At 53.9% G+C, this 26,575-nt stretch overlaps 1 protein-coding gene across 1 annotated transcript; it reads left to right on the top strand.

Moving 5' to 3' along the window:
• The first annotated feature begins 5,415 nt into the window (after window positions 1–5,415).
• On the top strand, window positions 5,416–19,056 carry Wnt6 (Wnt family member 6). Its single transcript, XM_048344168.1, has 4 exons — window positions 5,416–5,741; window positions 15,936–16,156; window positions 16,377–16,711; window positions 18,202–19,056. Exons 1-4 carry the CDS (start codon window positions 5,662–5,664, stop codon window positions 18,661–18,663), a joined length of 1,098 nt encoding a protein of 365 aa, XP_048200125.1. The 5' UTR covers window positions 5,416–5,661; the 3' UTR covers window positions 18,664–19,056.
• Window positions 19,057–26,575: the final 7,519 nt, after the last annotated feature.

Below are 26,575 nucleotides of genomic sequence, written 5' to 3'. Positions count from 1 at the left end.
CAATCTTTGTTGACCAAGCAGCTGGAATTACAGGCGTGAGCCACCATGTCCAGCCTTATTTTTTCTTTATATATCTGTTAGTCTCCTTTAATCTAGAGATCCCCTTCTACTTCTTTTTCTTTCCTCTTGCAATGGACTTAACCTGTAGAGTTCCCATTGTTTTAAACTAAGAAAAAATTATTTTCCATGTCTGTAGGGCCTTTGGTGCTATCACTTGGTCTAAATCACTCCAGCCTAATCTCTCACCAGACTCTGCTTTACTTCTTTCCAATTCCTGCCAACCTTGTTTCACCACACCCCCAGTGACCTCCTCCTGTCCTCCCCCCCCCCCCAGTGTTTTTGGCAAGACTTTTACAATGGCTGAATCCTCTGCTTGAAAGGCCCTTTTCCTCCCTGTGTCTCCCTGTTAACCCCTTACATCTCAGTTGGGATGTTGGCTCCTTAGAGAAGCTTCTTTCCTCCCTGATCTGGCCAGTCCCATCACCCCACCAGTGGTAGCTTGCACCACCTCTCCTTTTTCTTTCTGTTTGGGAGATGATGTGATTGGTGACTATCAGCTCCATGTGAGTTAGGGACGAATCTGCCACGGCTCACCATTGTCTCACCACTATCCAGCGGAGTGCCCTGCCCATAGTAGGTGTTTGGTTACAAATTTGCTTACTTCTGCCAGGGAGAGCCCCCAGCTAGCAACACAATCGGGACAGAGACTGGCTCTGGAGACCTGAAATGAGGAGTTCCGATTTCTCTGAGGTGTGAGCTGGAGCCCCGGGGAGCAGTCAGAAAGCAGCAAGGCTCCTCCCCAGCATTTAGGGCATGCCAGGGCCCTGCTGTCTACCCTGTGGTCAAAACCACAGGGACTGGGCTGGGGATGTAGCTCAGGGGTAGAGGGCTTGCCTAGCATAGGAGAGGCTCTGGATTCCACCCCCAGCAGAGCACCACAAAACAAAAAACAAAGATGCCTGCAGAAGTTGGCCTGGCCCAGGATGGCTGCCGAAGCCCCTGGGGTTGACCACTCCCACTGTCCACTGAGGCTGAGGAAAGCAAAGCGAAGCGGAAGCCAGTGTTCCCTGGCTTCCTACCAGCCAGGTCCTGGTGGACAGCAGCACCTCCTTCCTTGTCCCTTGCTCCTTACATTCTGCCTCATCTTACAAGATTTCCCCCCTCCATGGGGCTCTTGAGGGGCAATTGAAAAGTTTGGGCATTAATAAGAGAGAGATGTGGAAGATGTAAGTCAGGTGGGCTCTGTGGAAAGCCCAAAGGGAGTCTCAGGAAACTTGGTCTGCAAGGCAGGTTAAGACTCTAGCTAAGAGTGGGGGAACTTCAGCTGGAAAGGAGCCTCCTCAGGATTGGCTGGGGGGGGGGGGGGGAGGAGGGGGAGGTGCTGGAGTAGAGTTGTCTAGGATACCAAGGAGAGAGGAAATAAGTCTTTCTCTTTCTCTTCTTCCTTCCCTACATCTCTCCATCTTTCCTCTCTCTCTGTTCTCCTGGGACCCAGGGCTCTTGGGAATTCCCAAGCCTTGTCACTTCCCTGATAAGTGACTATGATGCCACTGCTAGAGGTGGGAGGCAGGCAGATGGGAGGAAAAGAAGGTTATTGAGAAGGGAAGAGTCACAGGTCTCAGATTCCTGGGCTTCTGTAGCCATTCTGGGAAATGAAAGAAAAAGAGAGAGAGAGATGGGGAGGGGGAAGAGTTTGGTAGGCAGATATGAATAGAGGCTGAATTCTGGACCTGGGAGAGACGTGAAAAGACACACAGAAAGGCAGCAAGAGAGGATCTGACAGAGACAGAGGATTCTGCTTTTGCCTGCAGCGATTCTGATGTTATCTGTCTCCAGCTGCCTCTTTCCCCCTCCACAGTCCCCACCTCTGCCCCTCCTTCCTCTTCAGCTCCTCAGCCAGACACCCAAAACTCTCTTTCCTGGTCTCTCTTTGTGCCATGCTCTAGGGATGGAGTTTATAGGCTCTCAGCACTGAGCCCAGTGCCCGGACACTAAAGAGGGGCCCAGGCTGGCACCTCCCCATTCAGGATGCCCTTTTCTGGATTCTGTCTTTACATTCTGGTCTCATGAATGTTTCTCTGCATGCGCATCTCTGCAGAGATGGTGTAAGAGATGGTGTGTGTGTGTGTGTGTGTGCATGTGTGCACACAAGCATTGGAGCACAGGATGTTTGTCAAGTGTATGTGTCAGCCTGAGCCAAGCCATCTCTACCCTTCCATACTTGTGGGTGAAAACTGCCCAGAGTTACTCAGTATTGTCTATGGGGAGGAGAGGCTGTGGTTTCTTTGACGTTGCCATCTTGCTGGTGCCCAGTGATCAGTGCGCGTATGCGTGTGCGCACAGTGCACATATATGTGCTCTTCTTGAACTATCCTTGTATGTCTCTTGGCATTGCCTGGTTTCCAGCACTGCTCCTTGTTGAGGGGAATGGGAGGTAAGAAAGCCTCCAGGAACCTTTGAACTCATAAAGTGTGGGGGAAGGCATAAAGACATAAGGCATTGTTCTGGCACTGCCCAGATGCCAGCCAACCCCTAGATGGGGGGAGGTATAGAGAGAGCAAAGGGAAGTGGGCAGAGCAAGTTGCCCTTGGAATCCAAGTTCTGGGAGTGGAGGTTTCTGAAGGCCTAGGCATTACAGCCCCCAGCCCCACCCATGTCTCCTGGGGTCCTGTTGCTCTGTTGGGCCACCTGACTCTGCAATAGGACTCTGATGGGGGAGATGAGGGCTTGGGAGGTCCAAGGGTGGCTGAAGATTCTGCAAGATCTGGCTGGAGCAGCTCTGCAGGAGGGGTGGGGCGAACTGTGTCTGTTTGTAGGAAAGGTGGGGGGGGGGGCAGAAAGGCCGCCTGCGGGGGAGCAGGCTTCTTGGCAAACGCCCCAGTTTCCTGAGCTGATCCCTGCTCCCTGCCACTGCTCCCAATTCTGTTGTTTCAATAACATCATTTTTATCCACCCCACAGAGAGACTGTGTCTTAGGAGGGGGAGGCAAGGGGCAGGGCTAGGCCATAGGGGGAGGGGTAGTCACACAGAGAGGCAGGAGTTTGGAGTCAGCAAGGACGAGATTTGGGGCGCTCCCTCCTCAGGCAGAAAGACAGGGCGATCCCAGAGCCCAGGTCCCCTGATGACAAAGACAAATACATTAAAATTCTTGCCGCAGAGAAGAATGCAGGATAGGGGGAGCATTTCATAATCTGTAATAACAGTAGCAGGGTGGGGGCAGGGGTGGGCAGAGGGTTTGGAACCCGCACAGTAACTCCCAGGAGGCTGGTCAGTGGCCACCTGCAGCCTCCAGGGACCTCTAGAGGCCTCTAGCTGCTTGTTTGGTACCATCTGGCCTGTGTAAGCCTGATCTCTCTCTCTCTCTCTCTCTCTCTCTCTCTCTCTCTCTCTCTCTGTGTGTGTGTGTGTGTGTGTGTGTACTGGGGCTTGAACTCAAGTCCTGGGCACTGTCCCTTAACTTTTTACTACTCAAGGCTGGTGCTGTACCACTTGGACCATACCTCTACTTCCAGCATTTTGCTAGTTAATGGGGGATAAGAATCTCTTTCATTTGGCTACCAGGGCTGGCGTTGAACCCTGACCCTCAGTGCTCAGGTCCTGAGTAGCTAGAATTACAGGCATGAGCCAACAACCCAGCTAAGGTATGTCTTTCAATGTGCAGTGTCTGTGTCCAGGGTTAGAATGGGCCTGCAGAAACAATTCTATACAAAAGTCCTAGGTGCCAGGGCTGTGCAGGAATTTGGCTGCCGTTAAAAGCTAAAATGGGAGGGGCAAAGCTTGGACTGCTATCTACCTGAGCCACTCCCCCCCCCACCTCCTTTCTTTCCTCTTCCCTCTCAGTGCTCTGTACCACAGAGTGCAGGGTCACCCCTCAGACACCAACGTTCTGAGATGGGGATCTCAGAAAATACAGGGCTTCCCTCATGTGTCTAGGCCAAGGCTTCTTCTTGACTTGTGGCATCTTCCTGGCCCAGATTTGCTTTCTGTCCTGTGGTCTTTTGTCACCTTCCACTCACCCCAGTATTGGCACTCTCAAGGTGACTCAGGATCTAGCCTTGACAGTGTTTTTCAGTCCCTACCCCAAATGGCCAAGAGCTCCCTGTCCTCCATGGTGCTGGAAACTTCAGCCCTGTGAGTTTGAGGTGCCCCATCTGCCCTCCCTTTAAGAACAACCTTCAAGGTTGATGGACACTGGGAGACAGTGGTGGCCAGGAAACTGGGCCCTGCTCGCAAATGTCCTCACCACCTGTCCCCAGGCACTCGTGGGGCACGTGGGGTGGGGGGGTGGGAGCTCTGCCCTGGGCTGCTGCCCTGCTGCCAGCCACTTGGCGTGATGAATGGAGCTGTCCCTCCTCTCCACGGGGCCTTTGATCTCCCCCTCGTGGGGAGGGGGCCAGGGGCATCAAAGACATTTTTGTGGCATTAGAGAATCAGATAAACGCCATCTCACCTGCAGCTGGCTCTCCCACCCTTTCTGTCCGGGCCAAGTTGGGGGAGGAATTGGAAGCAAGGAAGGACCCTCGGACAAGCGAGGCTGGGTGGGGTGGGCGGCCAAGGCCTGCTCTCTCGGAAGTCTGCCCCGCCCCGCCCCGCATACACGTGCACTGTGTCGGCCCCGGAGAGGTTCCTCTGGCTATCTAATCTACCCACCCCCCAGCCCCTCCACCCCCACCCCCCACCCCCACCCCCCCCCCGAGAACGAGGGCTTAAAGTGGCAGGATCGCTGGGGAACCCCCAATGGAAGCTCAGGGCTTTCCTGGCGGGGGGGGGGGAGAGGCTGCAGAAGAGGGCGTGAGGGTCCGTAGAAGATGATGACCCTCCAAGGTCCGCCGGGAAGGCAGTCGAATTCGACACCCCGCACCCCAGGGCTGACTTCCTTTCCTGGCCCCCGCCAGCATCTCTCTCCGCACTGCTCCCTCCTTCCCCCCCCACCCCCCCACCCAAACTCCCTCATTCCAGGGAAGTTTTCTCTCTTTACAGTCAACAAACCTGTCAAACGTCTCCCCTCCAGCCAGCAGCCCCCCACCCCCCTTTCTCCCCACTGTTCCTCAGCTCTTCTTCCTCCCTCCTGCCTCACCCCTCTCCACTCCATTCCTCTTCCCCGCCCCTCGATGCCCCGGGACTCCTGACATCTCCGGGAGGGCGGTGGGGAGGGGGGGCACCCCGGGAAGGGGGTGAGGTGAGGGGCGCGGCGGGCGGATCGCGCGCGGAACCAGGAGCGCGCGCGCGCCCCGCCCCAGTACCCCTCTCCAGCCCCGCCGAGCGCAGCGCCGGCCGCCCCGGGGCGCACCGATCTCTCCCGGGAGTTCCGTCGCCCGACTGTCGCAACTGCCACTCCCACGGCTCCCCTGTCCCCCCCCCGTTCCCCGCCCACGCCCCTGCCCCGTTCCCCCTCCCACCCCCGCCCCCGGCTCTGATTTCTTCTCCCGAGCGAGCTCGGCAGGAGACACAGGCGCTGGCTGCCCCGTCCGCTCTCCGCCTCCGCCGCGCCCTCCTCGCCCGGGATGGGCCCCCCCGCCGCCGCCGCCGCCGCCGGAGCCCTCGCCTCCAGGCCGCCGACCCGAGCGCCGCGCTCGCCCTGAAACCCGGACCACCGCGCGTCCCTGTCGCCCCACGGCCTCTCCCCCCCTGCCCGTGCCGGCTCGCGGTAGAGCGGTCACCATGCTGCCGCCGGTGCCCTCCCGCCTCGGGCTGCTGCTGCTGCTGCTCCTGTGTCCGGCGCACGTCGGTGGACTGTGGTGGTGAGTGCGGAGCCCGGCTGTCCCCCCCCTGCACGGCCCGGGTCGCAGGAGCGTGGAGACCCCGAAACCCAACCAACGACAAGGGTGTCGGCACCGCGCTCCTGCAGCCGCGGGGCTCCGCGGGCTCCCGCAGCCCCGCGGCTGGGCAAGTGGCGCTGCAGACCCGGGACAGGATGCCTCGGATTCTCTGGCATCTGCCCGGGCGCTTCTGACGTGCCGATTGAAACATTCCCAAAAAGACTGGACACGTTCTTTGTGTTTTCCTTCTCCCGTGTCCTCCACCACTAGTGTGCTCAATTCCGCTCACCGAGGAATTGGCGAAGCGGTTGGAGAGAACTGGTTGAGAAGGCTGGGGAGAAGACCTGTAAAGAGATTCGAAGAAAGAGCTAGATTCGAAGAAAGAGCCCTAGGATGAGGAGATGGGCGCGGGAAGGGACTAGATTTGGGGCGGTGAGGGGAGGGAGGGGTGAGGAACAAGTTGAGAAGCCATAAACGGGAGGGGGCCAAACAGCTCCTCCTTCCCCGCCCCCCTTTTGACTTCCAGCTCATCAGCTTCTCTTCTGGCCCCTCTGGCGTGGGTTGCGGTGCCAAGGAAAAGAATGTAAAGGGGGAAACTGAGTCAGGACTCTCTCTCTACCTCGCCCTAGGAGAGGAGGAAGGAGAGGGAAAGAGAGAAAGGAAATGGTTCCATTGCTCTCAAGCCCTCAGGCGTGGGGTCAAGGATAAAAATGTGAAGCCCAGGAGTATGGGAAACAGGGTCCTAGTGGGAGAGAAGGGGAGCCTGGCTGGTCCAGAGACCTGACATCATCCCAGACCCAGGCTCTGGACTTGTCTCTAGATACGGCAGATACCTACGTTGTGAAGGTGGCTGGAGCTTTGAGCCACGTGGGGTGGATAGAGACAGGGACGGTGGGTTCTTGGCCAAGAGAGCTCAAGAAATCCAAATCCTGAAGATCCCCCCCCCCCCGCCTCCCCCCGAGTTTTTAGAGCACCAAACACCCGCCTGGAATAGCTCAGTGTTGAGAGAGGAGGGACTTGGGCAATAGTGCTAATGGAATACCCAATCCTAAAAGAGCAGGAGCTTGTTCATTTGCATATTGTCATTTCATTGGCTGAACTCCTACCCTCCAGTCTTCTCCCATCCCCCGAGTTTGGAACGAGGGGTGGGGCAGGCAGATCTCTCCTGGGGAGCTGTGTAGGATGCCCACACAGGGAGCTGCTGACTGCTGTCTTTCTTTGATGCTGCGAGATTTCCTCTTGGGTGACAGTGAGAGGACAAATTGAAGATGACTCAGGTCTCCGCTAGAGAACTTGTGTCTTTAGATCCTGGGTTTCAGCTAGAAAATAGGGGTTTTTAGATCCTGGCTTAGCATAGCATAGACCTGAGATCTAATCCTTTAAATCTGTGGTCTTGGGTTAGTCACTTTCCCTCTCTGACCTACAGGATCTCTGTTGTGAAGTAGGAACAATAATCTTCCTATCTGGTAGGCTTGCTGGGAGGACCAGATCTATAAAATGATCCAACATGGGGAAGTGTTCTTCACAACCCACCTGCTCCTGCACAAAGTCCTCAGGTGAAAAAAAAAAAAAAAAAGGAGGGGGGGAACATCATTTTAAATTAAAATTCTAGAGGTTCAAGAAACATTTAGTTAAGGGATCTCTCTTTGGTTCTAACATACTTTTTTTTAGTTGGCTCTTTCTCAAGGTCTAGGGACAGGAGTCTTAAGCCTTAATGGTGGTTGTCGTCTTCCTTCTCTTCATGCCCCATGCCCAGTTGTTCTCATTCTTACAATGAAAATAGCACTTCCAGTCAGGGGCCTATGGTTCGAGCCTGTAATCCTAGCTACTCAGAAGGCTAAGATCTGATTATCAATCTTAGTTCAAAGCCAGCCCAGGCAAGAAAAACCATAAGACTCTGTGTGTGCACATGCACACGTGTGCATGTGTGTGCCAGCCCGGGGGCTTGAACCCAGGGCCTGGGCACTATCCCTGAGCTTCTTTGGCTCAAGGCTAGCACTCTACTACTTGAGCCACAGTGTTACTTCTGTCTTTTTCTGAGTAGTTTATTGTAGATAAGAATCTCAAGGATTTTCCTACATGCCCTAGCTTCAATCTGTGATCCTCAGATCACATCCTCCTGAGTAGTTAGGATTACAGACATGAGCCACCAGCCACTGACAAGACTTTTTCTCTAATTAACCGCCATCAAGTCAAAAGTGGAGCTGTGACTCTGGTGGTAGAGTACAAAAAGCTAAGAGTTCCCAGATCTTGAGTTCAAGCCATAATATCAGTACGTACGTACGTACACACACACACACACACACACACACACACACACACACCACTTTCTCCATGAAGTTGTCCCTCTGTCCTCTCTCAGTTGCCTTCTCTATGCTTTTACTGTATAGCTGCCTAATGCAACTATGTGGTACTGCATTTAACTGCCAACCATCTCCTAGGATCTCTTTCCCATTCTCCTGGAAGGCAGAACCTTTGCCTCTAGGGTCCCAGAGGCCCAGGCTAGTGTAGGTGCTGGAGATAGATTTGTGGAGTGTTGTTGAACTGGTTATTTTACCTTTCAGGGGATTTGTATCTGTGGGGGTTCCTTTGTTCAGGAGGGACTGATGGGTGGGATCCAAGCCAACAGGAGAGGGGCCTGGTCTCTTGCAAGCTGACCCTGAAGCTGGAAAGCAGGGAGTGGGGGAGGAGGTGAGGAGGGCAGGTGTGGGAGAACACAGAGGCCTTCATGGCCACAGCTGCAGGGAAAGCTGGGTGAAGAGTGAGGGGCCTGGGTGATAAGGTAGCCAGCGAATGCTTTTCTCAGATGTGTCTCAGAGAGAACCTGCCCTTCCCACCTGCCTTAGCCCCCTCCCTCGCCTCTGTCTATTTCTGACACTTCATTCCTTTAGTCTGAGCCCCGGCTCCCATTGGAATAATCTTTCATTCTACTTGCTTGCTTGTCCCTGCTCTTACTCCACCCTACCCCACCCCACCATTGCCCTCCAAAGCAAGGTTTGGGTTACCGGGTGGGATATTGTTCTGTTGTTGGCCTGATGTTCTTGCCACTTTTCACCCCATCTCTCCAGCCTTGTGTCAGCTGGGAGCATCCAGACGATTGATCCATGTCTCAGCCTGCTTCTCCCCGCTTCCATGTGTGCTCACCAGGCCAGAGCTCCGACAGTGGCAGGGAATTACAGAATCTGCCACAACCCTTCTGACAACCTTGTCGCAGCCAGGCCGGGAGCAGAGGGCTTCAGGATCTCTGAGTGACTTGCCTGTCCCAATCATAAAGGACAGTCCTATAGGGAGATGACCCAGGCCCTAGAATCAGTTCAGGGACCTGGCTCCAGGTTCTAGAAGTTTCTCTCCCACCTTCCTTTCTTCTTTACCTCCCTCTAATCTAATGCTTGCTTTCAATTTTTTTCATTTCTCACTATATAGCAATGAATGCTTTCTAAACTCTGCCTTTTCCTATCTGTAACCATATATTTCTGAATCACAAACTCCTAGATTCCAGAACCTTAACTAGGCTCTCTCGAGATCATTTTGTCCATCTTGCTGCTTCCAGGCCATCTGGCCTTTGCTCTGGCCCTGACAGTCCTTGTCCTGAGAGTAGAACAAGGGAGAGGCTCTGATTCCTTGTCATCATCCCTCTTCCCGACTTCTGCTTCCTGGACCCCTCCCCTCAGAAGATCTTCACAATGACTGATCTATCTTTATTTATACCTCCAATCAGTGCATGTAGAAAATAGCTCACTGTCATAGAGGAGCCAAATCAATCTCCCTTTTCTCTCCTTTCCTCTTCCTGTTCTATATTTTCTATGAAAGAAACTAACCCTCTCCTTGTTAGGCTAGGAAAAACACCACCCAGTCTCTCACCCTCCCCACATCCCATCTTGTTTGTGCACCCTCCCCACCCCCCCCCTTATGTGAAGCTGCAGCCTAGAACAACCTCACTGCTGGCCCCACAGGGGACATAGGCCTCTCCTGAAACCCAGGTTCTGCAGCTGCCACCCCAACTCCAGGCTGGGCCTGGCCACTCTTCCCATCCTGTCTTTATCTGGGGCCCCTGACCCTTCGTGGGCAGTCCTGTTGCTGGCTCCCACTTACTCCAGGGTGGGGTAGGATGGGGGTGGGGTGGCCATCCATTCCCCCCTCCAGGCCTCTTGCTTTGGCAGCTTCCCCTGGAGGGAGACAATGGGGCTGTGAGCAGAAAAGGGCAGGGGCAAAAGGGAGGCTGGCTTGATCCAGGCCAGAGCATGCCCTGGGCCCACCAGAGTCCTGGCACTGTGACATTTCCTGGGGGGGGGGGTGCGGCTCCCTCCTGCCCCCTTCTCATCAGAAGCCAGGAATTGGTGGGGGGAGGACAGCAGGAGGCTGTATCACCAGGGCCCTGTGAGGGGGATTCCAGAATGTGTACTTTGATGGAGAAGTGCAGCTGTGAGGGGACCAGGCAGGGCTGGGCAGGGCGAGCAGCCAGTGCACCCCCCATCCCCCAGCAGAGGCCAGAGGCTCACTGGGAATCAGACCCCTGTCCTCTGCAGACTGGTAACAGCGCCCTCTAGCCCAGGACCTCCTCCATGGCTAGCAGGGAACTGCCTGAGGTGGAGCTGAATGACAGAAATGCCGCCAAGAGTCTGCTTTGGCTGGTTCCACCAGCTTTGAGCCCTGTGCTTAATCTAGAATTTGATCTAGAAGGGACTGAGAGATCATCTGGTCTGATACTCTGACAGATAGAGGCAGAAGGTCCAGGAACAAGAGGTGACTTGCCTGATGTCACCCAGAATGCTGATACCTGAGCATGGGACTGAGGCCACCTTCCACTCAGCTCCCTCTCTCATGTTCCCCACGGAGCAGGGGGGAGCAGGGCCGGGATCCGGAAAGGGGGAAGAGCCCCTCTGCTCCCTCATCCCACCCTCAGATGGGTGCTCCCCACCCCACATGTGTGAACAGAAAGCACCTGACAGCTGCCCTCCAGGTGTCCCCGGAGGGCCCATTTGCTTGGTGCGTTGCCTCCTAGAGCCTCATCCAATGGGAAGCATTGGAATCATGAAGTCTGTCAGGGAAGCAAAGCCCCTGCCTCTTCTAAGTGATGAGGAGCTGGGAAGACATAGGGAGCCACACTGGGTCCACCAGAGAGAGGTGGAATGGGGGTGGCAGGTGGGCAGTGGGGAAGCAGGGGTTAATGGAGTTGGGGCATCACTGGCTTTGATGTGGTGGTTGGGGTGGAGGTAGGGACTGGGGGAGGGGTAGTAGTAATTACCGAGTTAGGAGTTAGACAGAGCAGGACAGGACAGGCGGGCGGGCACAGGCCCGGCAGCCGTCAGGCAACATTTTTCTGCCCCTTCTCCACCACTCACCTCCCCCACCCCTGTACAGCCCCCACCCACAGCCCCAGGGCTCAGGGCTCCCTCTGGTGGCTTCTGGGAGGTGGGGTCAGTGAAAGGACTTTGGCAGTGGGGGTGGGGAAGTGGCAGGAGGCCTGCTATGAGGCCCTTCTCGGGATTGTGGTTGGTCCCCTTTGCCCCTCCCCCCAGCAGAAATGGCAGCTGGGGAAGGAAAGGGGTCCTATAGGGTGCTCTGATCCCAGGCCAGGACCTGAAGTGAGAACTGAGAGTTGGAAGAAAGGTGAGCCTTGCACCCCTGCTGTTTGCCCTGCACTCTGCAGCCCCAAGAACTGAAGGTGTGAATGGGCAGACTATACAGCACTGGGACAGGCCCCTTGCACTGGTAAACAAGGAAGGAGGCAAGTGTTACTATTTCCACTTTCCCAGGAAAGGGAGGTTCAGAAGGTTAAATCTCACTGCCTATTTAGCAAATGTTACATATGGTTTCACATGCTTAGGTTATTCTGAACACCCATACAACAAGCAAAATTTGAGAGCCTCAGTTCTGGAGAATCCCCGAAGCCATCCACGTGCTTGCTGATCACATGATGTCCACTTGTGAGATGCTTGTCACTAAGGAAGCTTCAGCCTAGCTGGGGAGACAAGACCAGCAAACATGTTGGCAGCATAACAAACATTCCCAGATGGATACGGGTAGGGAAAGGTAGGTGAGGGCTAGGCCCAAGGGTTTTCTCAAGTCTAGTAGGAACTGTAGTGACCTTGCAGAGATGCTGACTAAATGCATTTGGATTGCTTTGGGGTCAGAGAGAATGTGGCACTCAGTCAGAAATGTAGTGGCATGGCTTGGGATGAATTCAGTACTCTGGTAGGAGGCAGGAACTGTGTGAGCTGAATATCTCTCTATTCTGTGAAAGCCTACCTGAAATATCATGCCACTGGAAGCCATTTCCTTCTAGCCCTCTTTGGTTTTGGTAGTATTGGGGTTTGAACTCAGGGCCTTGTGCTTGCTAGTCAAGCACTCTATTACTTGAACCACAATTCCAGCCTCCAAATGAACTAGTTTTTCTTGCGGTGGAGATCCTACCTCTGAATGGACTTGGAGGCTCACTTCTCTCACATCTTTGTGACTGTGACAGAGGGTGAGGTGGGTGGGGCTGACTAGATGTTCTTTGGCCTCCTGTTTGTCCCTTTGAATCCAGAGTTGGAAGGCTAGATTGGGCCAGAACCTTGGGCCTCTGGAGCTTAGGCCCAAAAGTGTTCCAAGCAGAAACTGGCTGGTCCCATCTGATGCCAACGCTGGCCATTGATCCATAGTCATCCTTAGGAAGAACCTCTCAGTGCCCATTACAGTGACCAACCCTAGGCTTGTCCCTTCTTGTCTACTTAGAGTTCGTTTAGGGTTAGCCTCATTTTTTTCTATTCCCAGGATTTGAAGGTTGGTCAGAATCATAGATCTTATATCTCCTATATTCCCGAACACCATTGTACTCCAGACTCTAAAACATGCAAATTTCCCCAAAGGAATGCATCTTCTCTGGACTGATCCCCAGGTCAATGCTAGCCCAAACTCCCCCTCCCCCAGAACAGAGTTCATTCCCCAAGGAAGCAGAAAAGAGGAAGGAAGGAAGGAAGGAAGGAAAGAAAGAAAGAAGGAAGTAAGTAAAAGAAGAGGGAACAGGGCTGGGGATATGGCCTAGTGGCAAGAGTGCTTGCCTCGTATACATGAGGCCCTAGGTTCAATTCCCCAGCACCACATATACAGAAAATGGCCAGAAGTGGCGCTGTGGCTCAAGTGGCAGAGTGCCAGCCTTGAGCAAGAAGAAGCCAGGGACAGTGCTCAGGCCCTGAGTCCAAGCCCCAGGACTGGCCAAAAAATAAATAAATAAAATAAAAAGAAGAGGGAACAACAAGGCACAGGAGAGCTGGTTCTGGAGTTGGGAGTCAAATGTCACAATTTTTGTTTTGAGATGGGGGCAGTGAACCTATTACACCAACTCATTCTTTTACTGAGGCCCAGAAAGGGTACTGACTTCTCGCAAGTAGTTCAGCCCACCCAGAGCTGACCCAAAACCAGGCTCAGAAGCATAACTGAGTGTTTTCCTTAATGTCCCCTGCCTTTGTCCTTCTTGGGGTTTCATTCTCTATGTATTTAGGATGGGAGGGAGACTGGGAAGATGGGAGGGAGACTGGGAGGACAGGGAGCGAACAGGTCCTTTGGGATTTCTGCTGTTAGTACTGCCCATCTTTCCTCCTGACCAGCTTGTAAACAAGCCGAGTTCCCAGGAAACCAGACAGCTAGAGAAAATTGGCTCTGCTGTAGCCTCCTCCACCCTGTGTGAAGGGCCAGCCCCACCCCCTTCCTGGGGCCCCTGCTTGTCATATGCCCATGATTCCTCTCCTATCTCTTGCCCTGGGAAGCCAACAAGGTCAAGAGGTTTTTTGCCTTTCTCCATTGCTTGCCCTCACTCCTTCCTGCTTTCCTAGAGGAGGAGGAAGGAGAGGAAAGGGATGGGGCAGAGTGACCTTGGGAAGATAAGTCCAGTCAACCTTGGGGAAGTAGGGAGTTAGCAGAGGGCTGGGGTGGATGGAGGTGGGGCTTCAGGACTTAGCAGCAGGCCAGGCTGGGATAGGGCAGATGGATTTGCAGAGTTTCAGACATTCAGGAGTCTGAACATGCAAGTGGTAGCTGGGGAAGCTGGATAGTTAAGGAGAGACCCTCTTCTCTGTCTCCAGATCCATGATGGGAAGGGGGTGTTTGAGGAACTTAGTTAGGATTCATGAAATAATATGTTGACATGTAGGGGGTGGGGCAGTGCCTGAAAGAAGACCTTCTCCTTAAATGGCTCATTTAGTCCTTCAGAAACATGGATTCATGGCATTCATTAGTCATGTGTATGTGATTTGTATGTAATATAGAATTCATACTATATAAATTTACATAGTAAAATTGGGGGGGTGGTTTTTAGTTAGACATTTAAAACTCTTCCAGGAGACATTAAAGAAAATGAGACCGTTTTCTGTCTAAAGAAGCTCAGAGTCTTTATCCACTCACCCTGCACAACCATGCTAGAGGCCATGCAAATCCTTGTTATAAGGAAGTAAGATATATGGTGGAGAGGTAAATGAATATAGATGGATAGACACACTGAGGCTGTGTGTCTTTCCCAGGTCCTTAAGCCATTAGAAGCAGCGTAGGCTGCCCTAGCCTTAGCCCATTTCTCACCACTTCAGTCTGTACCTTCTTTAGAGTTGGGAGAGATTTGGGACTGCAGCTGGGCAGGTCCCAAGCTCAGTGAAAGGCAGATCTGCTGTATGCCTCTCACTAAAAGATGCCTGCTTCCTTAACTATGCCGGAAGGAATGGTGGCAGCCACTTGACTACAAGGTGTGCTTGTGTGTCAGGAATCCTTAAAGAACTGAGCTTCTGCATCTTTCTGCAAACACCTCTCCAAGCATCTCCTCCTCCATGCTGAGAGTTCTACCTTAAGACCTAAATTCCTCTTGCAGCTATTTAAGACCATTACATTTCAGAACATGCCTGGGCAGCCTGTACTTGTGGAACCCAGGGGGACAATGTGGCAGATATGCACCAAAACAAAGCTGAAAAATAGGCTACCTTGACCATTCACACTCATCTGCCAGGATTTTCCTCTAGATTTCCCCCCAGCCTTCCTGTGCCCCCTTTCCTCGCCTTTCTTTCTCTGCCCTATGTTGAGGGGTTTCTGGGTCGTCTCAAACTAGTCTGCCAGGGCTCTGCCCATGTATTTCTTTAAAATAGGGCTCCCAAGCTGTGTTCAAATAGGAACCATCAGCTTCAAGTGGTTTTCCCCCAGCTCTGAGTTCCTGGCTGACCTATGGCAACCAAAGGGCAGTTCTCTGCTTAGGTAGAAAGCTGAAGGTAGGGGTGGAGGGATTTCTTAGTGTGTGGAACTTCCCTTAAGGGCTCTTCCACCAAGCCATTGTCCATCCTTCCCCTCTGCCCAACTGGTTATGTCACCCAGTGCACATGCTCAGCTTGCTGCCATCCTGACCTGGGGTAGCCATGCACTCTGGCACTGGAGAAGGGTGTCCCCTACTCCCCCACAATGCTGCCAGTCCCCAGCTCCTTCCTTGAGCTCTTGGGGGGTCTGTGAAATGGGACATCCTGGTAAGAAGGCCCACCTCAGAGATGTAAGCCTAATTCTCAGAGGTTCCATTTCCAAACCATGCTCATAATAATACAGCTTTCTATGTCCCTGGAGGTACCTTGCCTCTCATTAGCTTTCCAGCTTGCAATCCACTAAGACCAGATCCTTTCCTGATATTGCCTATTTTTCTTTAGTGTCCCTTTATGGTGCCTTGTTTCTTTCTTTGACAGCTTTGATTCCGCTCCCCCCTCCCCCCACACTGTTAATTTCTTCCTTGTCTCCTGTTTGGGCTAGGCCTGTTGAATTTTAACCTGGGCCTACCTAGTGCCAGTTGCGGGGCTGGGGATTTAGCTCCGTGGAAGAGCACCTGCCTGGTGAGGCTCCCCTGAGTTCGGTCCCCAGCTTTGGGAAAAAACAAAACAAAACTATAAAAGACCCAAAACAAAACAAAAAACAAGGCCTACTGCCAGTTGCCCTCAGCTTGAGTCCAGTTCCTTTAAAAATGTGTCAGTTAAAACACACATAGAAGAAGGCTGAACCTCCTCGCTCAGTAACAATTTCCAGTCTACACTCTAGTTAAGTGGAGATTCTGGCTTGAAATGGTAAGGAAAGCAACAGGACGAATCTCAGTCTGCGTTGGGGATATGGTAGGGAGGCTTGTCAGCTCCTGGCTGTGGGCTGGCTGGGGCTCCTCTCTGACCTGCTGTTCTGCTTCCCCAGGGCCGTGGGCAGCCCCTTGGTCATGGATCCTACCAGTATCTGCAGGAAGGCCCGGCGGCTGGCAGGGCGGCAGGCCGAGTTGTGCCAGGCAGAGCCAGAAGTGGTGGCAGAGTTAGCCCGGGGCGCCCGGCTCGGGGTGAGAGAGTGCCAATTCCAGTTCCGCTTCCGCCGCTGGAACTGCTCCAGCCACAGCAAGGCCTTTGGGCGCATCTTGCAGCAGGGTCAGTGTGGGGGAGAGGACTCGGGGGAAGGTGCTTTGAAGCCCAAAGGGGATCAGAATCCGGATCTGGGAACACCCCGGCCCACGAGATGTCTCTTGGCATCCAGCGCGCCACCGACCCAGTCTCCTAGGTGGTCCCCAACTGCAAACCACCCTGCCCTGCCCGCTCCCGCCCAGCTGTGGTCCCGTGCGCTCACACTCCCTCTTGCCTCGCCCCGCAGACATCAGGGAGACAGCCTTCGTGTTCGCCATCACTGCGGCCGGTGCCAGCCACGCGGTCACGCAGGCCTGCTCCATGGGCGAGCTGCTGCAGTGTGGTTGCCAGGCTCCCCGCGGGCGGGCGCCGCCCCGGCCCTCGGGCCTGCTGGGTACCCCGGGACCTCCCGGCCCAGCAGGCTCCCCGGATGCCAGCGCCGCCTGGGAGTGGGGAGGTTGCGGCGACGACGTGGACTTCGGGGACGAGAAGTCAAGGCTCTTCATGGACGCGCGGCATAAGCGAGGCCGTGGAGACATTCGGGCGTTGGTGCAGCTGCACAACAACGAGGCGGGTCGGCTGGTGAGTATGGGCGGGAAGGGTGGGCTGGGTTGAGTGTGGAAGTGTGGGAGTGTCCAGGTGATTGTGAGTGGATGTGAGAGTGAGGTGTGACTGTCGGTGTTTGCAGGAATGTTGTTGGCACAAGTGTGTGAATGAAGGGGTGTGTTGATGTGGGCGGGACTTGGGCAGACTTGAGAGGAGACCCGGATCTACATGACAGGTTCGTGTCCAGAGTAGAAATGTGTCATTTTTGGGGGGTGGGGTGGGGTGCGTGGGAGAGCCTGAGGTTAGATGGTACTGTGGGCAGGAAATTGGGCTGAGAGCCTTTATTTAGCTGCCATGGTCGGGAGGATAAAGCTCTGAGACGGTGATAAGCAACATTTTGAGTAGAGTTGGATGCCAGGGTAAGGACAGGGGAGAATCCACAGAGGCTGGGCACGAAGGAAAGGATGCAAGAGCTGACAACCTTATGGGGTCTGTATGTAGGGGAGCTGGGAGAAGAGAGGGAAGCTAAAAGGGGCCAGGACAGGCCTGAAGGGAAGTGAGCTGAGAAAGGACCAGGAGCCATCTTGCTGGAGGTACACAATGTCCAGGCAAAGGCGAGGAAAGCTGATGGTGGGCACTTATCCATCAAATGTCCACCCAGCGGCTCCAGACCAGGTCGCAACTGCCCAGAGCCTTGCCAGCTTCCCCATGCTCTGCAATGAGGGCCCCAGGAGATCTGTCTGGGTCTTTCAGGAAGAGGAGAAGAGAGTCAGTGAGTGGGAGAAGATTGCACAAATCTGTAGGTTAAGTTGGGTCCTGGCCTCTTAGTTTTTCCTGGTGAGTAGTCTGGGTCATCTGACCCATCTCTGCTGATCGGGTTGTGCACCTTAAGAACCTAACTTCAGACACCAGTAGCAAACAAGGGGAGGGCTCCCTTGTTCTCCGTAGGTCGTTCATGACGGGCCCTCTCCTAGCCTATTCCCCAGTTCTAGAATACCGAAGAGATATCCCCTGCCATTCTGTGTCCTTTAGGGTTCAGCCAGAGGCATTCGGCAGGCAGGGAGGAGGGGGCCGGGAGAGGAATGTCCGGACAGGCCCACATACCTGCCGAGAGGGTTGGGGAGGGGTGGCGGAGACAGACGTCCAGGCGGCTGGCTCGGTGTCTGATCAGCCCTGCCTGGGGCCGAGAGGGACAGGAATGAAGAGGCCGGGTTGGCAGGAGCGCTAGGCTGCGACAGCTGCCACCTCTCTCCCCACCCCCTCCACGGGGAATCTCACCCATGCGTCCATTCTGTTCTCCAGGCTCTGGCTTTGGACCTTGAAATCTGTTTTTCCCTTCCTGTTTCTCTTTTTCACTGTGCCATTCTTCATCTTCCTCTTGTTTATTATTACTTTTTAATAGACTTTCCCCCCCTCTCTTCGGGCTCACCTGGCCCCCCATTCTTAACTTCTGGGCACCCTCGGCGGCCTTTCTCTACCTCGCCCCACCATCATCCCCCATCTGCCCGCTCCTCTGCTTCCCGCAGGCTGTGCGGAGCCACACGCGCACCGAGTGCAAGTGCCACGGGCTGTCCGGCTCGTGCGCGCTGCGCACCTGCTGGCAGAAGCTGCCTCCGTTCCGCGAGGTGGGCGCGCGGCTGCTGGAGCGCTTCCACGGTGCCTCGCGCGTCATGGGCACCAACGACGGCAAGGCCTTGCTGCCCGCGGTCCGCACGCTCAAGCCGCCGGGTCGCGCCGATCTCCTCTACGCCGCGGACTCGCCCGACTTCTGCGCGCCCAATCGGCGCACTGGCTCCCCCGGCACCCGGGGCCGCGCCTGCAACAGCAGCGCCCCGGACCTCAGCGGCTGCGACCTGCTGTGCTGCGGCCGCGGCCACCGCCAGGAGAGCGTGCAGCTGGAGGAGAACTGCCTGTGCCGCTTCCACTGGTGCTGCGTGGTGCAATGCCATCGCTGCCGCGTGCGCAAGGAGCTCAGCCTGTGCCTCTGACCCTGTTCCACAAGGCTCTCCAAACGCAAGCCCTCGGACCCCTTTCCGCACCTGCGGGACTTCTGAGCGCCAACAGGGGGCGTGATGGGGGAGGGGGCCAGCCGATTGCTAAGAAAGTCGGGCTTGTGGGCCTCCAGAAACTGTGAGGCTAGGGACCCGAGGTGTAATTACACAACCCACAAAGGCCCAGCGCGCTGGATGGGAGACTATAACCACACACACCCCCACCTTACCCCTGCGTCCCAGGTGGATACGGAAAAGCCAGTTTCTACAAATCCGGAGATGGAGTTCCTCAGAACTGCTGGCCAACAGATGGATGGGCGAGTTTAGTATCAATAAAGATATTTAAAACAGCAGGGTGGCCAGTAGCTTATGCCTATAAACCTAGCTACTCAGAAGGCTGAGAGCTCAGGATCACCTATTGGTAGCCACCCAGGCAGAAACGTCCGTGAGGATCTTTCCTCCAATTAGCCAGCTAAAAGCTGTAGCTCAAGTGGTAGAATGCCAGCCTTGATCGAAAAAACTGTGGGGCAGCACCCAGGCTCTGTGCTTGCGCCCCAGTACTGGCCTGTGTGTGCAACACACACACACACACACACACACACACACATGTTTTAAACCAATAGGACTGGATCCACTGTCTGAAAGGAGGGCTGACTCTCCCATGAGCTGCCAAATGCAAGGCTCTGCAAGGAGTTTGTAAAGTGAGATGGTTCTGATAGAACTAGCATTTCCAGGGTCATCACCCCGGGTCCTCATCGGGTCCTCATCTTTCCCCACACCACTGGAACCCTGTATCTCTTCCTCAGCACTCTTGTGATCACTCTTGTCCCACAAAGTGCCTGGTTCTGGATGGGAGAATAATGATCCCTCATTAAACGGACAAGATAGTCTGTCCAGGAAAAGGGACCAAAAGTCTTTGGTGTTGTGCTCAGCTCTCAAGCCAGCCCTTGCTTTAATGTTGGGGTCATGGCATCTGTTTCTGTGACTTGGAGCATTCAAGGGTAGACTTTTTGGGGCCATCCAAGCCCATGGGATTAAAGCTGTTTATAAACTGTAGAAAATGATGAAACTAGGTGATTAGCAACACCAGCTTATCAAAGCGAACTTCATCTCCGCCCCATCACTATAAAGGCGATCCAGCACAACATTTCTAGTCCTAGTTAGAGGAAAAGGAAGATTGTCTCAAGGGTTTCTGGGCAGCCAACCACATGGCCTTCCTTCTGGTTCCTCTCAGGAAGTTGGTGATGGGGGATAAAGGAACACAGAGGCAGTTCTGGGTTCTCCAGAGCCAAAGCCAAGGCCCCTCCCTATCTTCTTCCAGAGAGAATGAAGCTGGAGGACAGAGCCCAAATACAGATGTGGAGTCCTCCCCCACTTTCCTTCCCCCTCTCCCGGGGGCAAATACTTCAAAGGGCAATCTTCTTCTTCTTCTTGCTCAAGGCTAGCACTCTACTACTTGAGCCACAGCACCATTTTTTCTGTTTATGGGGTGCCGAGGAATCGAACCCAGGGCTTCATGCATGCTAAGCAAGCACTCTACTGCTAAGCCACATTCCCAGCCCCAGGGGTAAAACCTTTGTTACCAGTTGTTTCATGAATAAATCTCTCCACAAGAATACTCTATTCTTCCTCTGTACTAAAAATTCACCTCAGATCAATACATTTAATCTTTCCTGAGTTTGAAGGGTGTTTTACATTTCCTTATATATCTCGTTAGAGTATTTTGTTTCAAATTACCATGAAGGTGTATGAAATTCCACCCCAGAGACTTCTGCATGTGTGCCTAAAGGTCCACTTTAGCTTTCTGGTTCTGTCCCTTTGGAAAACCCAATGTCCATTTTGTTTGGGTATCTTTAATATTTTCTCAGTTAAGTTCTACTAGTTAACATCCCCAACTACTGTTTTTCTTAATAGGTGAAGAAAAATCAAAGCAATAACTGAATACAAGCTGCCACCAAGCCCTTCTGCTAGATATGTCACTGGGGAAACACATACAGTAAATGCTTACTATTTGGGGCAACAACAACAAAAAGAAATGTGGCAAAACTCAGTTGGGTACTGACATATGGCAAACCCATTGGCTGGGGTCAGTCAGGTGACTGTCTTCTGCTGGGGCTAGAGAGTCCAAGAGGCTTCATTTCTGAGGTCAGGACCTCAGAGCTCTCCAGTAGCCTTGTTCAATCCATGTTGTAAAGAAGCTTGGGCTTCCTTACAGCATGGTGGTCTGAAGGCAGTAGGATAGTCTCTTCTTTCATATTTCCTCTATATGACAGCAGATGATCCAAAGGTTGCACCACATTTGATGGCAGAAGTCATAAATGTGTTCCCAGGTCCAGCCTTAGATGTTCCATAGGATCATGGTCTCTTTTGGTCAGAAGGCAGCCAAAAATCCAAAGGGAAGAAAGATAGTCTTCATCTCACAGTGGAAGGAGCAGCAATGAATTTTCCATCTTAATCTGTCCTACATACTCATAGAAACGTTGAGATTTTTTTTCTTCAAACATAAAAAGCTTTAAATTCAGCATTTGACACAATATATGTCATGTTTATGTTTGATAATGGTAGATTACTGTGGAAATGAAGGGAGAAAGCTGATATGTTGTAGGTATTTCACAGGCCCTGATTGCAAATAAAGACTCAACTTTTTAAACTAGGCCAGAAAGTTAAAGAATAGGAGCCAGGCACCTGTGGCTCACACCTGTAATCCTAGCTACTCAAGAGACTGAGGTCTGAGAATTGTGGTTCAAAGCCAACCCTGGGCAGAGACTGTTTATCTCTAAATCCCAGAGACTCTTTATCTCTAATTAATCAACAAAAAGCACCTGAGTAAAAAGCTACACTAAGCAAGAGTACAGGCCCTGAGTTCAAGTTGTACTGGGACACACACACTGGAAAGTCCATTCATTCAGTCTGAATTCAGGTTCAGCAGAACCTAAGGTTCAAATGATCTTGGCAATTGCTCTCCACCCACTGTAAACCTGTAAACCCCACCCCCCCATCTGTTATTTCTGCTTACCCTGCCTCTCTCTTTGTATGCTATCTTCATTCTCTCTGGTGCACTTTTTTCTATATGACTGCTCTATGCCTGCAGTCTTTTTTTTTTTTTTTTTTTTTTTTTTTGCCAGTCCTGGGGCTTGGACTCAGGGCCTGAGCACTGTCCCTGGCTTCTTTTTGCTCAAGGCTAGCACTCTGCCACTTGAGCCACAGCACCACTTCTGGCCATTTTCTATATATGTGATGCTGGGGAATCGAACCCAAGGCTTCATGTATATGAGGCAAGCACTCTTGTCACTAGGCCATATTCCCAGCCCTATGCCCACAGTCTTAGAGACAATGACCCCCCCCAAAGGACAATCTTCCTAGTTACCTACAGTAGCATTCCTAACTAGAAGGCCTTGTCATTACTCCATGCCTGAACTAACTGTGTACATAGAAATGTACTATCACTGAGACTGGCAGCCCTGTCAGGAAATGTGGGCAAGGAGGAAAGCAGAGCTCTTCAAAGAAGGAAGGGAGTTTCATCCCATCATAACTGTAGCTTCTACTACACCCATCCTTCTCCCACTGTGCACCTTCATTAACTCAGGGAAGCATATGGGCTCAGACCTCAGGCATCAGGCAACGTTTGTGGGAAGGATGTCAGGCTGCTGGGGGCGGGAGTATCAGTAGTTTCCTTTCTGCCTTCTCCTGGCTCCTAAGAGCCACTGTCTGGCCTCCAGGGAAAAGTCATGAAATTGGACTCGGAACCCATTTGCCAAAGTAAGCTCCTTTAAACTTTCCAACACAGAGAGTGGTATTGGCCTGGTGGACTACTAGCAGGAAGCCTTCAGCTTCCTAAAGGGCAGGGCTTATATTCACATCTCTGCCTTTCCTAGAACTCTGCACTCTGCTTCCTCTTTTCTCCCCTCTTCCCTTCTCCTGCCCACCCTTTTGTCTTTCCTTCACTATGCTGGAGATTGGCTCATTACCTGCATCCTCAGCCCAGAATTATACTTTTAAAAATCTCCTGCAATCCTCCCAGGCACCACAAGAGGGGGCCCAGCACCTAGCTTCCCTGCCAGCTATTTAGGAAATTCAAAGCAATGGGGAGCTGAAGGCAGAACTGAAAGGAAGCAGGAAGACACACCAGTAGCTCTGTCAAGCTGCTAGGGGCATAGGCTCCTTTGGAGATTTAGGCTAGCCAGACCTACGGCTGAGATGCTAGACTCCCAGTTTCTACCACTGCCTAACCCTGGTTGGTGGTGATTGGATGGGTTTCATTCTCCATATTGCCAGAGAAGGAACCTGGAGGAGTGGCATGAACCAGTACCATCTCAACAAGGTTGAAAGGAAGCCAAATGAAATAGTATGGTACCCTGAAAAGGCTTTGTTTTAGAGCTTGAACTTGGTGAAGTCAGTTAACTTGTTTCAATTCCAGTCTTTCCATCACAAAGTAGCGATATCTGACAGCTTCTTAGCAGTGTGAGTACACTGGAGTTTTAAATTGCTAGACATGAGACAGTGATCCATTTTCTATGACCAAGCCCCTGGGGAGTCAGAGAATTGCTTTCTGTGAAGGGTGACAGTGATGGCCCATGTGGCATGACTGGGACTATTAGCCCAGTCCTCTCTCTAAGCCCAGAGATGGCTCTGTGTTCCCTGTACTGCTGTCCCGGGAAAAGAGGTCAGCAGCAGAGCTCAGCAGAACCCCACTGGTCCCCCCTCCTTGCTCACCCAGCTGCTCAGCCCCAGGCTCAGGCACGGTCCCCTGCTGGCTGAGTGACGGAGGACATGTGGGGCTGGGGGAGGAGTACAGAGGCACCCCAGATGTGTGCGTGACCACACCGGAATGGCAGAACTCAGGCAGATGGGTGAGGAGGCTGAGTGGAAAGCTTAGGATCAGCCTGAGGCCCAATGCTCAGAACACATCTCCCTTTCCCTCAATGCCCAAACATTAGGAGACAGGGGAGAGGAAAGTAGCAAGCAGTTCCCCACCCCCCACCCTTACCTTGATGAGGACTGAGCAACAGGACAGTGAGCCCCCTTATAAGTCTGTGACTCCTTCCCTCTCTTCTCTACCAATACACACTTTCCCAGCAGAGCAGGACTGGGCTAGGCTGGAGCTGTGAGGGTCCCACCTGTTCTCATCCTGGAGCCTCCCCCCCACTACCCTTCTTCTCTGAGACCTCCCCCTGAGCTGCCACAGCTGGAACCATTCTCCAAGCAGCCTTTCATCTCCCCCACTCCCCCATCCCCACCCCCAGTGGACCCTGTAATTGTGGTCTCAGGCAGAGGCTGCGGGGGCTGGGGTTGGGCTGAAGGCCAGGGCCAAGGGCAGGGCTGGGGGGGGGATGCAGATAGGGGCTTGGCCATGGTGAGGGTCCTATGGGGTGGAGGCCCCAGAGGCAGTCAACTCTGAGCCCCATCACTACACACACCAAGACCGTGGCTACTGCAGCCTCAACTCCCTCAATTGAGATGAGTTACTCTAGATTTGGGCAATCCTAGCCACTAGGCCAGAACCATACTAGGGACACAAGTCTTAGGAATCCCTATTTGTCTCGTGGGGTTTCAAAGAAAAAGGTTTTCTCCTTTGTACCCAGTGTTTCATGAACAGCACAGGTAAGATAGCAAAGAGTTCCTTCCCCCTCATTAGAAAGAGACTAAAGCTTAGGTAAGACAGCAACCGAAAGGTGGTCCCCTACCAAAACACCTGGAAAATTCTAACAACCCACCTGCCACACACACACACACACACACACACACACACGCACACACGCACACATGCACACACGCACACAGAGCCTTATGCCTGGAAAGGCTGAGTCAGCTATGTGTGGGGCCTAGAATCAGTATTTCCCACAATGGCTTACCCCAAGGAATACATACAGGGCACAGAACATGGAAATACTAGTGTGAGCACTGAGCAGGGAGCAAGAATCTCTGAAACTTGAGGATGACCTTACTGCCCTGTTGGGTGAGCTCCAACCCATTCTGGGCCTCAGTTTCCCCAACAGCCAATAGGAGTTATAGTCCAGCCCACTGATGTCTGCTCCGACCCTGGGCTCAGCCTCCTTGCTGTGCTGAGTCTGGTACTACCCTGAACCTACCCCCTTTTCAAACTCTAGTCTCAAGATGTTCCTGCTCTTGTCCCTGAAGCATAGTGGGGAAGAGAGGGGAGGGCAAGGGGGTGGTTAGGGTCAAACAAGGCTCTGGCTGACGCAGTCTGCTTCCTGCCCCCGGCTGTTTTCCTGCTGTCCAGCCAGACTGCTCCCCTATTGCCCTACCCCCACCCCCAGCAGCCTCAAGCCCTTAATTCCTGACAGCTGCGGTGGCTGCTGCAGGCAAAAATGGGGAGGGGGGCGGGTGCAAGGGGAGTATGCCATCAGCCTGCTGTTGCTCAGGCCACCCCCACCACCTGACAGTCTGGGGACAAGAAAGGCCCCTCCCCTCTCCTCCAATCCCCCAAGGATGGGCAATTCCAGGAATGGGCCCCTTCTGACTCAGAGCCCAGAGGCTCTGGCAGTTCTGTCCCTAAGCCAGGAGGATTTCTCTTCAGGGAAGAGGGGGCAATGGCAGGAGGGGAGGGAGGGGGCATGTGTGTGGTGGGTGGGAGGCTTGTGCCCACCTTGCAGCACTCCAAGGTGAACACCTAACACAGAAGCCTCCGCCTCCTCCTCCCCTCCAACCCTTGGTTTCTTAGGCACCACCTGGGCCAAAAACATTTACCCTGTTTGGAGGAGGGGCCCAGTGTGCCGCTAAGGGAGAAAAGGATCTCAGAAAGCCATGTGCAGACTCCGGGCCAGAGCAAAACTCAGAACATCCCTGGAGAGACAGACAGCACTCATGTAAGGACCATGGCTGCTGGGCTGGGCCGTGCATTCAGGGGAAGTGCATTCGGTTCCATTTGCTGTGGGATCTTCAGTAAGTCATGACCCTCTCTGAGTCTTAGTATTTTCTTGTGAAATAAAGGGGGCGAAATAAAATGATCTCGAGGCTTGAGTCTCTCAGATCCCCCCTCCCCCTCCCACGGTGCTTGCTTGGCTCCCTAACCAAGCCTTTCCTAGAGGTCTGGCACTTTTTAGCCTTTCGTGGACCCATGCCTAGACGAAGTGGGGCTCATTCACTCCATTTCTGAAGGGGACAGAGGCACCTGTCTAAGGGTCACCCAGCAAAGAGCAGGGAAAGCGAGACAGAGGCTGTCACATCCCTGCCTAGAACCCCACACCTGCCTCCCGCGGCCGGCTGGTGGGTGGAGGGATCCCTCCTGAGCGAGGGAGGCCTCGGGCAGGGGCCAGCCCCTCCCCCCTCCACTCCCCCCCCACAGGTGTGTGCAGGCTGGGCGGGGCAGGACGCTCCCCAGCAGCTGCCTGTCTCCGCCTGGCAGGCGAACACACCTCGCGGTCACCCACAAACCCATCAGCCCCTCTGGCCCGCATCTCCCCGGCTCAGGGCGCACCGATCCCCACACCTCTCTTTCCTCCGGGCCCCTGCCCTCGGGCTCCCACCCCGAGTCCTCAGCGGATGCAGTGGCCTAGCGACGACGCGCGCACGCCTCCACCCCATGACGTCACGTGGGGTAGAGCCCTAAGACACTCCATGGCGGGTGGGGGGGGGGGAGGCGGCAGAGCGCCCCAGCTTGGGAGTCGGGACAGTCACTCATTCTCCAGGCGGTGGGGCTGGGCGCCGCCAGCGCCGCTCCCCCCCTCCAGCACCCCCTCCGCGCTTCTCGCACACCGTGGGACTCGCAAGCTCTCCGCGCTGCGCTGGGGGGGGCTCCTCGGCACCCCAGCCTTGAGTCCCCCAGCCTGCTGCGCCTCCGGAGTCCCCCCCCCTCCCGCCCCCAGCCGCGAGAGACAACCAGGAGTTGTCGCAAGGGGGCCTCGGGAAATTCCCTGGACCCCTGTGCCAGGAGGTGCCCGGCTCGCCC

The sequence above is a fragment of the Perognathus longimembris genome, chromosome 4, assembly GCF_023159225.1.
Source record: "Perognathus longimembris pacificus isolate PPM17 chromosome 4, ASM2315922v1, whole genome shotgun sequence".
Lineage (NCBI taxonomy): Eukaryota > Metazoa > Chordata > Mammalia > Rodentia > Heteromyidae > Perognathus > Perognathus longimembris.
The sequence above is the reverse complement of the archived record's forward strand: the minus strand, read 5'-3'. Positions and strand labels throughout refer to the sequence as shown.

Bases quoted from the DNA above. Each gene is read 5' to 3' on its own strand.
- Wnt6 (XM_048344168.1), top strand. From the start codon at position 5,662: ATGCTGCCGCCGGTGCCCTCCCGCCTCGGGCTGCTGCTGCTGCTGCTC. The intron at 5,742-15,935 runs GTGAGTGCGGAG...CTGCTTCCCCAG, and splicing joins CACGTCGGTGGACTGTGGTG to GGCCGTGGGCAGCCCCTTGG. The intron at 16,157-16,376 runs GTCAGTGTGGGG...CTCGCCCCGCAG, and splicing joins TGGGCGCATCTTGCAGCAGG to ACATCAGGGAGACAGCCTTC.